This window comes from Triplophysa rosa, linkage group LG11 (genome assembly GCF_024868665.1).
Source record: "Triplophysa rosa linkage group LG11, Trosa_1v2, whole genome shotgun sequence".
NCBI lineage: Eukaryota > Metazoa > Chordata > Actinopteri > Cypriniformes > Nemacheilidae > Triplophysa > Triplophysa rosa.
Genome location: NC_079900.1, coordinates 805853 through 818554, shown reverse-complemented (window position 1 = coordinate 818554; position 12702 = coordinate 805853). Strand labels below are relative to the sequence as shown.

The 12702-nt window shown below is 43.3% G+C and overlaps 2 protein-coding genes across 2 annotated transcripts; one reads left to right on the top strand and one right to left on the bottom strand.

Annotated features, from left to right (window-relative positions):
• Positions 1–2262: 2262 nt before the first annotated feature.
• Positions 2263–8816, top strand: si:ch211-106h11.3 (CCN family member 1). Its single transcript, XM_057345280.1, has 5 exons — positions 2263–2394; positions 3528–3741; positions 4800–5204; positions 5619–5797; positions 6416–8816. Exons 1-5 carry the CDS (start codon positions 2335–2337, stop codon positions 6719–6721), a joined length of 1164 nt encoding a protein of 387 aa, XP_057201263.1. The 5' UTR covers positions 2263–2334; the 3' UTR covers positions 6722–8816.
• Positions 8817–9261: 445 nt separating this feature from the next.
• On the bottom strand, positions 9262–12695 carry ddx39ab (DEAD (Asp-Glu-Ala-Asp) box polypeptide 39Ab). The gene is made up of 9 exons (XM_057345273.1): positions 12570–12695; positions 11527–11735; positions 11309–11436; positions 10757–11033; positions 10545–10663; positions 10251–10382; positions 9796–10050; positions 9563–9710; positions 9262–9469 (listed from the first exon to the last, which is right to left on the bottom strand). The coding sequence occupies exons 2-9, from the start codon at positions 11732–11734 to the stop codon at positions 9453–9455; spliced, it is 1284 nt and encodes a 427-aa protein (XP_057201256.1). The 5' UTR covers position 11735; positions 12570–12695; the 3' UTR covers positions 9262–9452.
• Between the last annotated feature and the right edge of the window lie 7 nt (positions 12696–12702).

Here is a 12702-nt window from a genome sequence, read left to right as displayed (position 1 = left end):
TCTAGGCAAGTGCTTCGTGATCGATCTCGCGGTAGTGTGACGTACACCGGTCGGTCTGCTCAGCTAAGTACGAAGTCGAAAGTATCTATCACATTGAGCAAGAACGTCGCTTGTGAGACTCATATAAATTGACCTGGATTTCTGCATTTATCTATCGTGGTTGATTTTCATACAGTTAGGACAGTGAAAGGAAGAAAATACTGATACAGGCCAATTGAATGAATTAACAAAAATATTCCAGAAACTCCATTTGCATGAAATACATAACAAAATCAGCCTAAATATCTGAGATATTTGTATGTTTAAAAGGATTATCAACCAAATATAATAACTTTAAAAAGTTCAAATGCATAATGTATTTTAAGCATGAAATCATATGCCAACTTGGAGCCCATGAAGGTCTCATATGGGCAAAGCTATGTGGGACCCATATTGGTATCCCACACGGGCCCATATGTTTTGCCCATCTTAAACCTATGCCCATGTGGAGCCCATATCGCCCAGATAAAACCCATATGGGGCCCACATACAAATGTTCAAATGTAAGCATTTAAAGGAGTTTAAAGGCATAATATGTATTTTAAGCATGCAATCTGTGTGCCCACATGCAGCCCATAAAGGTCCCATAAAGGCAAACCTATATGGGACCCACATTTGTAATCCCACATGGGGCCCATATATTTTGCCCTTTTTTATCCCATGCCCATGTGGAGCCCATGTCGCCCAGATATAACCCACATGGGGCCCACATACCAATGTTGGCTGTGATGTCGTTCAACCCGGAAACCGTAGCAAAACGTTGCGCACCGGTTTGAGCTTGAACATGCCCCTGGTCTTCAGATGACCTGGACACTGGTCATTTGATTAATGAATCTGGTCATTTCTATTTATGATGTTATTATAAGGAAAATTTATGATCAGAGTAAAATCTGTTATAATGTCAAGACGAATGCTATAAATCAGACTTCTGACAGCTATTAAACTGGAGGTTAATTCGATACCACAATTGCATTTATTTATTTAGCGCATCCTTTAAACGTTAACGGTCATTTCTTGTCTACTGATGGACTGATATAAACCTGTGCACATGACTCATTCAGAATAAATATAGCTTTTTTGTCTCGTCCGTGTGATGGAGTCGCTGCTCTCAGCTCCAGCAGAGGACGCTCTGTGTGTGTGTGTGTGTGTGTGTGTGTGTGTGTGTGTGTGTGTGTGTGTGTGTGTGTGTAGAGAACACACAGCTTCAGTTCAGAGGTGTTTCATGTGTTTACGCTGCTCTCTGACTTACCTGCCAAACAAACACAGGTGCGGAAATAACAGGGATTTGGGGGATTTTTGTGGGGTACCGGTGGAAAGAGAGGCAGGAAAAAGAACAAGTTGACTCTCTGTAGCACCCTCGGATGAAGTGTGTGTGTTGGGGTAAACAGATGCAAGAGGTGGTAGCGGTAGGTCACTACTGAGGGTGTGAGAGTAAAGTTTTACATGTGAAGCTGTTGGTGATGTTCAGATATAAATGACCTTTGACCCTGTAATTTGAACTGGAGTCGCTGCTGTTAACCCTCAGTATTAAACACAAGCACCAAATCACACGACCTGTTGAGGAGAGTTGTGATGGAGGCGGCGCTCTATCTGAACCTGTCAACAACCACCCAAAACCTCAAAACTTTAACTGGAAATAGTATGAAGGATTTCAGAACTGTTTCAATTACAAATTACATTTCTAACAACATAAATTGTAAACATTTTATGAGTCACTGACCCCTGAGAGTCACTGTAAAGATGATCAAAACAACATCATGTGACTGAAGTTTGTGTGTGTGTTTCCGGTGGTGTGTGAGGGTGTATTTGTGGAGTCAACACAGCAATTCCCGTTCAAGGTTAAAAATAACTGAAGGACTAAAATTCCTTCCTCTCTCTCTCTCTCTCTCTCTCTCTCTCTCTCTCTCTCTCTCTCTCTTTCTCGTGCAGGAGTGTTTTTCTTTCAACTTTAAAGCATTCATAATATTTATATTCACGCAAAAGTCAATAAACTGCAGCTCTTCGTCCATATTGCTTCAGTATTTTTATGAATGACTGCATTCATCGCTGGCCACGCCCCAAACTCACACATCATCCGTCTGCGGGCTCAAACCACGCCCCTTTAGGGAGACTGGCTGCACGCCCGCGCTTTGATTGGCGACAGGAATTCAAGTGGGCGGGGCTGAGCGACAGAGATATAAAAACGAGCCGAGGGACGAAAACAAGAGCTGCAAATGTGCGCGCTCACAGGAAAAAACGCGTTTACAGTTTTAATAAAATCCATTTAAACCTCAAACTGGAATTTACTGCTTTATCATGAAGATGAAGAATTTAATGTGTCTGATGATATTTATCATAATCAGCTTGATCAGTTCGGTAAGTTTGCTGTATGAAAAAGTTCTTTTTACAATCAAATACAAACGCCATATAGAATTTAACAGATCGGTACGGATATGCTGATGCAATTTTTTAAATATTTGAAGAGTTTGGTTTCAAAATAAGATTGTTATGTTTTATTATTGTGCAATCCAATTCATATCAGTCAAACTGCAGTTGGTTTGTTTTGATTTAAGCCAGAATAACACCTAAAATACTGCTAACCAACACAATAAAACACAACAAAAACATGACAACATAATAAAAAACATGATTTTTGCTAAAACGGAATGATCTAATTTTGGAACCAAACTCTTCAGTGTTTTAGAATGTTTTTATTTAGGCTATTATATAATATAACTGCTAAAAATGGTCTATTATAATAATCAGTTTGTTTATATTTAAATGTGATACAATTGTTTATATGTATTTATTATTATTTATATTTATTTGTTTATTAGTTTTGTAATATTTGTATTGCAAATGCATTGACAAAATGTTCACTGCTCTTTCATTTGTAAGTCACTTTGGGGGGAAAAGCATCTTCTAAAATAAATGAATGTAGAGATTAAAATGTCACCAAGAGTCTGTTACAAGTCTGAAGGATGGATGGTGTAGTTTATGATTTTTTTATTATTTTGTTGCTTTAAAAAGCATTTAAAAAAGGTAACATACAATACTGACATGACCTGTGACGTGTGGTCAGTTATATCAATTCAATAAGTTTTCTCAAGACCGAAGCTGAAATGATCTTCACACCTTTGAGAGTTCCACCCTTCACAGATCCTCTGAGAGCCCTGCTGCTCATAAATAGCCGAGCAACGGGATTAAAATAACCAGAGTGCAACAATCCAGCCTTATACCCCCCTCTATTACCCCACTCGCTCCAGAATCTGCCCCCAGTATCACAGAGTTATGCTTTGATCTCAGCAGCGATGGACAACATGAATCAGTCTGAATGTCTAGGGGCTAAAGATCTCAGCTCCTGCGACTTAACGTGCCGGGCGTTCACATGCCAGAGGAACAGGTGCAGTGATGTTAGAAATGAGCTGATAGACATCAGACGGGGAAACCTTCAATCTTCACTTGACATGATACCATTCAATCACAATCTGTCTGTCTGATCTGTGCAGGTGAAAGCAGGGTGTCCCGGCATGTGCGAGTGCCCGGCGGAGCGTCCCGTGTGCCCGCCGGGCGTGAGCGCTGTACCTGACGGCTGTGGCTGTTGTAAGGTGTGCGCCGCTCAGCTGAACGATGACTGTCACGCGGGACGACCATGTGACCATCACAAGGGTCTGGAGTGTAACTATGGAAACGACGTGGCCAGTCTCCACGGAATCTGCAGGGGTGAGTGACCGAATTGCTATGCAGTTAAGAGTCTGTGTGAATAAAAAGCATTTTATTTATCAGAAATTGTAGATGGTAGTTTAGATTTTAGGGCAGGTTTGGGAAACCCCTGACACAGATAATGAATATCACTGACGTCACATCTCAGGTTCATCTTCTTCACACAGGTTTCTCACATACAGAGGTTATTTAGTTCCTATATTAAGGAGGTTATTTGAGCTGTAAAGAGAGCTTTTTATTGGGTGGCTGGACACATCCAGTGACTGTGTGACGCTGAACGACATTGTAAACAAGTCAAAATTCCAGCACCTAAACATAGAGCCTCTCTCATAAAAGCAAAGGATTGAGTGTCTCTCTTTCTCTTTAACCCGTGGCGTGTAGTTTGTGTCTTTAGACAGCCAGCACTATCGGTTTCTTCATCTCTGACGTTTCCGGTGAATCATGGTCCATTTGTTCATATTAATATGTTGCCGTCTAAATAAAACGTTTTTTGGTGTATTTGGTGTTTTACCGAGGTTAATTTATGGTTTAACTGTAGTACACATGCTGTTTTGTTGTTTAATTTGTAGTAAAATCAAGGTTAATTTTCATAAGGTGCGGAGGTGACGGTTGTAACAGGATGATAACGTTTCTGGGTGTATTTATTTTAGACAGCTGTACACTTACAGACTTAAACTAAATGAACTTTGTCAAACCTTATGCTTTGCTATGATTCAGTATTTTACCTTAAAGAGAAATAGAAGAAATGCTGCTTTTAGCTTCAGGATCGTGAGTCTGGACCTGGAACAGGAATTCTGTAAAAGAAACCCAATCATTTTGTTCAAGTCAAACTTGGATTTTCTTCTGGCTTATAGCATTTTTAAAATGGTGTCAACAGCAAAATAACTAAAGACATTAATGTTCAGTAAAGAAAATCACTTGACAAATCTTTCAAGAACAATCCAAAAGTAATATGGATTATTTGACTCTCTTTAGCATATAATTGACCAGAACTTATAGTTATATCATTTTTTATTTATAGCATACGTATGACATCTCCCATGTCTTTTCTCTCACAGCCAAACATGAAGGGCGCTCGTGTGAGTATAACGGCCGGATGTATCAGAACGGACAGAGCTTCCACGCCGGTTGTAAACATCAGTGCATCTGTATCGATGGAGCCGTCGGCTGCGCGCCTCTTTGCCCCACTGATATTCCTGTGGCTACGCCCTCCTGCCCCGCCCCCCGTCTGGTCAAAGTGCCCAGCCAGTGCTGCCCCAGCGTGGACTGTCACAGCCAATCCTCCGTCCTGCCGCCCGTCTTCAGAAGGCCACAGTCGCCTCCGTACCTATTCCCAGACCTGCACACCTTCAAAAAGCCTGGACTGAAGCCACACCCCTACAGACCCAAAAACTCACTGAGCAACGAACTGATGGAGGTGGACAAAAAGTGGGAAACACCACGCAGTCGAAAGCACCTGCCAGGTGAGCGACTTTGCCAGCTAAACCAGCACAAGACCTACTAACAATGAAAGAATTATTATGCCGTTGTCGTATCGACATTTTTAGAACATTTAGCAATTACGTATCATGAATTCTCTTTTAAGGTTACTGCATAAACGTTTTGACTACTTTGAGAGAACCTTTAGTAAACGCTAGTCAAAGTTCTGAGACCGCTTTTGGTTTTGGTTCAATTAACAATCGGTCCCACTGTGAGCTGTGTGGCTTCTCCTCCACGTATTTCTGTGCGCGCTTGTGTTCAGAAGTCCATCAGAGGTTTTCCATTAGGTCCTTGTGCACCAGACCCACACACAGTTCATTCTGTATGCCTCACGTCTGCTGAATGGTGCCTGTGTACTGACCTACCGTCTCTCTCTCTCTCTCTCTCTCACTCGCTAGCATGGAAGCAGGCTGGGCGGCAATGCGTCATCCAGACGACAAGCTGGACACCTTGTTCCCGCAGCTGTGGGATGGGGGTGTCCTCTCGGGTCACCAATGACAACACTCAGTGCAAACTGGTGAAGGAATCCCGACTGTGCAACATTCGGCCCTGCAGCTCTGTGGCTGTGCCCGTGAAGGTAAAGCCGTCTCTTTCACTCTCTCTCTTTGATCCGACAAGTCATGAATCACCTGCGGCATAACGTGAGACTGAACGAAGAGACCTGAAAGAAAAAAACTTAGTGACAATAGACCATGAATCTGAAACACACTGTTGTGATTTGGAGAAGATCTGACGGATCACCGTGTTCAACAGCTCGTGTGTCACACCCACCCAACAGAATTGGACTCAATGTCTCCATTTCTAGTTTTGCTATAATTAGCGCTAACAGACCAAAAGCTTTTACCCAAGAGCACCTGTTAAAACCTACTGGTAGCTCCAAAGCCACTGCGGCTCTACACCGATGGTTGGGTCACACGGACACTATGGACAAACCCGACGCCTGCTGGGTTGTTCCAAAATACTGTTAGGTTAAATATGGACATTTTCTCGGTTCATTGAAACCAACGGTTGCATATTTTACCCAACCATGGATTGAAACAACCCAACCCAACCCTTACTTGTAATATTGACTAACAGCAAACAGCAAATGATGTAAGACTGCGTAGTTTCACTGTAGTCATTCTTGTCTGTGGTATGACCACATCTATTATGAATGCAATCATGTTTAACCCTGTGTCTACCCTGTGTTTTACAGAAAGGCAGAAAATGCTCCCGTACCCAAAAGTCTCCGGAACCTCTCCGTCTGCATCACGCCGGCTGCCGGAGTGCTCAGCTCTATCAGCTCAACTACTGCGGCATGTGCGTGGACGGCCGATGCTGCTCGCCTCGCCGCTCCCGGACGGCCCCCGTACTCTTCACCTGTCCCAGTGGCGAGCGCTTCGAGAGGGCCGTCATGTTCGTTCAGTCCTGCAAATGCAATGACGAATGCGGCCACCTGAACGACGTGGCCCTGCCTCCCCAGCGCTGGCTCTACGGCGACATGCATAAGTTCATCGATTAGCACCTGTTTTCTGGAAGTCCCCCCACCCTGCCCCGTCCCAGCAGATCCCCAATAGAGTAGCGTTTCTAACTGTAACCGAGTAGACGCTAGACCAGGGCCTTCAACTGGAATCCACATGGAGAAGGGGCCATTTTGGTTTCCAAATCCTTTGGCCAGGAGTGGATCGGAGCTTTAGAATAGATGCCCTTCCTGATGGACATCGCAGAAGGTTGTTGAACCCGGGTCGTAAATATATAGGAAAGAATTTTATGATTGGCTAGCCCTCACCGTGAGCAGCGATGCATTCTGGGGCATCCGCACAGGTGGACACGTGTAAACTTGTGCTGGTCGTCATGTGGACATTAAACATGTTCTTTGTTATTACTCATCATTGGAGGAACATAAGAGGATCGGAAACACTTGGGACCAACATCCGGCAAAATACAGAGGTACCTTGACAAGTCTCTGGAAGTAATCCAGGGTTTACCAGGGAGATATGGATTTGGCTCTGTTAAATGTAGACTCTCTGTTGAGTCCCAAACGAGATGTCTTGACTGGATTTGTACTCTGGGACTCCATCAACTTACTGAGGGACATTGGCCAAGCGCCACAGCACCCTGGCGTCAACACGCCAACTCCCCAACACCGAGCTAATTACAAATCGTGTGCAGGAAAGGAACTCAGTGACCCTCTGGTTGGCAATAAAATATGTTAAAAACACCAGCATCTGATGTAAACATGTAATTTAAAAGTAATGGGTGGGATGTTCTCTCAAACGCTGCTCTGTAATCTGCAATGTGATGCTCGTGTCTCAGGCGAATGGTGTTTTATGACCCATCTCTATTTCTGCCTGCTGGCACTGGTACATGAGATGATGGAGGTGATGTCATCCGAGTCGTAACGAGGGTTTGATCAGACATTGAAAGCCATGTTGACTTGGGGTTAAGGTCAAAGACTGATTTTGTTCCAAGATACAAATAAACATTTCTAAAAAAAAAAGTAGATCCATTTTGTACACATTCAAGTCACACGATAATGCCAGACTTGTGTGTGGTTACCATGGTATTACTATACTGTATCAGGCTGTTGCATTCTGGTCCAAAGAAGTGAATCCTCTAGTTCAGACCCCTCTAGCATCAAACTATATGCAAATGTTGGGTTGTTTTAATCCATGGTTGGCTCATTTATGAACAAACCCAAGTGTTGGGTAAACTAACTCGAGAAAATTCAAAATTCTTGTGGTTCGTGCTCAAATTGGACTCAATGTCTCCATTTCTAGTTTTGCTATAATTAGCGCTAACAGACCAAAAGCTTTTACCCAAGAGCACCTGTTAAAACCTACTGGTAGCTCCAAAGCCACTGCGGCTCACCATAACTACATTCAACTAAGAAATGTAGTTATGGTCACGCACTCCCACTGGAGTTTCCCATTATGGGCATTTCGGTAAAAGTCTTCTTTATAAAAGATAAAAAATCATACGCAATATATACATCTGTACCCAGAAATCAACGACAGAACAGAGTGTCCCCACACATACATAGGGATGTAACAATATTACCGATATTGTGTTATCGCAATAGCAAAATTCTCTCAATATTATCTCGGTCACATGACTGTATGAAACGATAGGTCTTCCCGGCTTGACGTAAAGTTAGATAAAAGAACAGATGTTACCTTTGGCAAGGTCCATCTGAAGTTATATCTTTTAAAAGGGATTTTTAGGTCATTTTACCCATCTCATACAGGCAAGCAAAAGTTATGATTAGAGGATGGGGAAAGGGGATGCTTATGGCACGTTTCCAAGTCATCATTGTCATTTTAAATATTGCAATAAATATATTTTTTCATGGACTTTATGCCGAGGTATTATCGTACAGTGAGATTTTGATATTGCCACATCTCTGCACATACACCTAGTGAATGTCTACAGGATTATGAACGCATGACAGACTGCTGGGTGACATTAAAGGTGCGAATTTGGTATACAGGAAATGACATCATCATTAGCAAAGAGCAACAGAAATTAGTTCCAGATTAAATCCTGTTTTAAAGTGATCTGTCATCTATTAAGGCTGAAGAAAACCACTCAACACAGATGAAATAAACTCATGTCAAACTCCCTGCAGGTGTGATTTTGATACGCCTAGCCCTCGTCTTGTGTTTCTGTAATATTCACATAAAGCATCTTTACTGCATTTGTACATTCAATTACTAATTTATCTCTCGTATCCAACTGAAAATAAGCTACTTTAAAGCACCTTTTAAAGCAACTTCAAACATATTAAGACTCGCTTCAGTCTTACGTTCAAGGTGCAGAAAATCTCAAAAGGAAGACGACGAAGCTTGGTCACTCACGGTTCGTGCTTTTCAAAGGACAGCCAACCGGTTAAGATTCGCTACATAAGGATTGAACAATTCAGATAAATAAAGAGGAGCCAAACCATCAAAGACCTCCTAAATTTTACAAATCAAGTCTTTTCCAGAAAATCATTTTTAATGATGCAGTACACCATTGATCCCTGTAGAAATTCTACCGTTACAACACTTGAGTAGATCGAAAACACATGACCAAGTCAAGTTGTAGTATAAAAAGATTTAATTTCATTAAAACCCAAAACACAAGTCAGAACAAAAATCATTACAGACATGATCATCGGCCAATCCAGAGACAAGTGAAAAACAAGCATGGGTTTGAGGTAAAAGGGTTTTAAAATAAGAGGCCGTGACCCAACAGCTGGTGCTTCAGGACCTTCATCTGGACTGTTCGACTGCACGAGAGAGAAGAGCAGAGAGAAACATCACCTACAACACACACGGATTACAGCAAACCACCACACAAGCAGAGATTCAGAGAGACTTACTGTACGTAGAAATGTCAATTTCCTCTGGTAACTCGGCAACGTTGACCTCAAATCGATCCTGCACGTCATTCAAGATTTTGGCATCTGCCTCATCAGAAACAAAGGTGACGGCTAAACCTTTTGTGCCAAATCGACCTGCACGAGCCACCTGAAATAAGATGAGACGCTTTCAAATCCACAGTCCTCAGAGGACGAGCAGTGCTTCAAGACTAATAAATCAAGAGTGTCTGTACCCTGTGCAGATACGTGTCTGAATCCTCAGGCATGTCGTAGTTGAAGACGATGTTGACCCTCTCAATGTCCATTCCTCGACCGAACAGGTTTGTAGCCACTAGAATCCGCCTCTGGAAGTCTTTGAACTGCTGATACCGTGACAACCTCTCCTCCTGCGCCATTCCTCTGTGGATGGCGATGGCGGGGAAATTCTGCTCCACCAGTAACTGTGAGAGCGCCACGCAACGCTGCACAGACTTCACGAATATCACCACCTGCAGGACAACGCGAGCATTACAACACCACTGTACTCAAAGACAGTTAACGTACAGAACACATTTGAGGGGAAACTACTGAACAGAAAACAATGTAGGATGAGACTCAAGCTGTGGCTTCAGAGCTATTAAAGTACTACAGGTTATCAAAGTTTAAGGAGCCATAACAATCTCCCCCGACAAAAGTCACCGTCGCTCACCTGGTTGAACTCCAGGACGTCGAGCAGGTCGAAGAGTTTGCGGTTCTTTTCGCTGTCCTTCAGTTTGCAGTAGTACTGCTGGAGACCGTGAAGGGTCAGTTTCGTCTCATCGTCCACGAACACCTCCATTGGCTGATAACACAAACAACAATCACACAATTAATCACTTACGAACACTAGCCGCGATCACTCGAACAACTGGAACATTCGTTCACTGTGAATTCACACAATAACAGCCTAAAGAAAAGTGAACGCAGGCGACATCAGGTTAGAAAAGAACACAGATTCGCTCACATCCTGCATGAACTTGCGGCAGACGGGTCGAATCTCTTTACTGAGGGTGGCGCTGAACATCATACACTGTTTCTCGTGGGGGGTCATTCTGAAGATATCCTGAACGTCACGTCTCATATCTGACAAACACAGAAAGGATTTTAAGGACGCCGTTGGTCTCGTTCATTTTAGAAGCTGTAGAGATTCAACTCCAATCGTGATCACACGCTCACCCAGATGCTCTAACATCTTGTCACACTCGTCCAGAACAAAGTGCTTGACGTTCTTCAGATTGAGGGTCTTGTTTCGGACCAGAGCGAGGATTCGCCCGGGCGTGCCGACCACGATGTGAGGGCAGCTCTTCTTCAGAACGTCCTCGTCCTTCTTTATAGACATGCCACCGAAGAACACGGCCACCTTCACCGTGGGCATGTACTTGGAGAAACGCTCATACTCCTTACAGATCTGAAACGCCAGTTCACGAGTGTGACACATGACCAGCACCGACACCTGAACAACACAAACAACCACGCGTTCAGATTAGGGTCGCGTCACAGTCAAGAATCTTTACAGTCAATGTCAAATTCCTTATGAAATATGGATGAAACCGCCAGCTTACATTGGATTTTATCAATGTAAAATCACCCATATCACGACAACATTTCACACTTTGTTCAATCCTCATTACAGCATCACATGTTTATGTATAACAAGAGAACAATCATTTCATTGAAGACTTGAAAAGTTTCCGCTGCAGATTAATACAGATTTCCGTTCGCACTGACCTGTCCATCCACAGGCTCGATCTGCTGTAGGGTAGCAAGCACAAACACGGCTGTCTTTCCCATACCAGACTTAGCCTGACACAGGATGTCCATGCCGAGGATCGCCTGCGGGATGCACTCGTGCTGCACTGAAAACAAGCGACAATTTTATATACACTTGTGATATCCAGAAACTCTAAAAATGAAAAGGAAGGTGTGAAAAAACACTCGGGCCATACCCTCAGACGGATGCTCAAAACCACAGTCCACGATGGCCCTCAGTAACTCTGGTTTGAGCAGAAAGTCTCTGAAGCCGGAGCTGTGGATGGAGACGTAGGAACCCTTCACGTCCTTCTTGCCCACCGGGATGTCGCTCTCCGGGGCTCCCTGAGGCTCCTCTTCCTCCTCATAATCCAACAGCTCGTTGTCAACGTCATTCTCGGCCATGCTGGAGTCAGGACATCAGACACATTAACACCTCAACAGCTGAGTCAACCGAAACAAATACTTCCTGTTAACCGGGAAGTACTTGGTTTTGAGGTCACAGCTTTGCAGTGAAACCTGTTTAACCTTCTGTAAACCACTATTGTGAAAACTACACTTGTTACTACAAAAATACAACGGTGTAGTGACTGTATTAGAGCTAATAACTCACATTTACCCTTAAATATGTCCAAGAAACTAGTACAATAACTCGTGATATTACCACGATACGATACCGCGCACACCCTCACTCCCCACCGGCTTCATACAGGCCTCTGTATATAATATGCAGCCATTCAAACGCGTAAGTAATCGTAATGTATAACTGAATTAAGCTACACAACTGGTATACACTTCTTACTGCTGAGATGGACACGATATGTTGCTTAGCAACAGTAAAACCCGTCCTGTTGTAGAACTATGCTGAATACAACCTTAAACGCGCGCAGACAATAGAGCGGCTCGCGCGAACCGGCGGGTAAATTACGGTAACCGAGAAAACGAACAAAAAAACCTCCACACTATGTTTAGGTTTACAACGCTCACCGGCACCATTCCCATAAAACGGCGAAACGCAATCATTAACGTAAAAAACAAACGAACGCGCACGCTGTTGTTAGCGCGCGCCGCTAACATGCTAACATCGACACAAAACAACTAACGTATTCCTTCTGAAAGAAGAAAAGCTGATAAATTGCAGTTGAATTAAAAAACAACACACAACGCTTTAGTAAATAATAAACTGTGAAAGAAAACAGGACGAATTTAATAAACACCCAAGTTGATAATTCCTCGTTACCTTCAGGTTACGGTGGACTTCAGTTGTTACTACACGAGCGCTGCTAGCTACCTAAAACCGCACGCGCCAGGCCGCGGTTTATACTTCCGTCCGGAAGTCCCGCCCACCGAATAACGCGCACGCTCATTGGTCT

What these genes read in the sequence shown, in the direction of transcription:
- si:ch211-106h11.3 (XM_057345280.1), top strand. Translation starts at nt 2,335, where the DNA reads ATGAAGATGAAGAATTTAATGTGTCTGATGATATTTATCATAATCAGC. An exon ending in TCTCCACGGAATCTGCAGGG is followed by an intron (nt 3,742 to 4,799) that starts GTGAGTGACCGA and finishes TTTCTCTCACAG; the next exon opens with CCAAACATGAAGGGCGCTCG. An exon ending in CTGTGGCTGTGCCCGTGAAG is followed by an intron (nt 5,798 to 6,415) that starts GTAAAGCCGTCT and finishes TGTGTTTTACAG; the next exon opens with AAAGGCAGAAAATGCTCCCG.
- ddx39ab (XM_057345273.1), bottom strand. Translation starts at nt 11,734, where the DNA reads ATGGCCGAGAATGACGTTGACAACGAGCTGTTGGATTATGAGGAGGAA. An exon ending in GCCGCAAGTTCATGCAGGAT is followed by an intron (nt 10,383 to 10,544) that starts GTGAGCGAATCT and finishes TTGTGTTATCAG; the next exon opens with CCAATGGAGGTGTTCGTGGA. An exon ending in ACGTCCTGGAGTTCAACCAG is followed by an intron (nt 10,051 to 10,250) that starts GTGAGCGACGGT and finishes GTTGTCCTGCAG; the next exon opens with GTGGTGATATTCGTGAAGTC.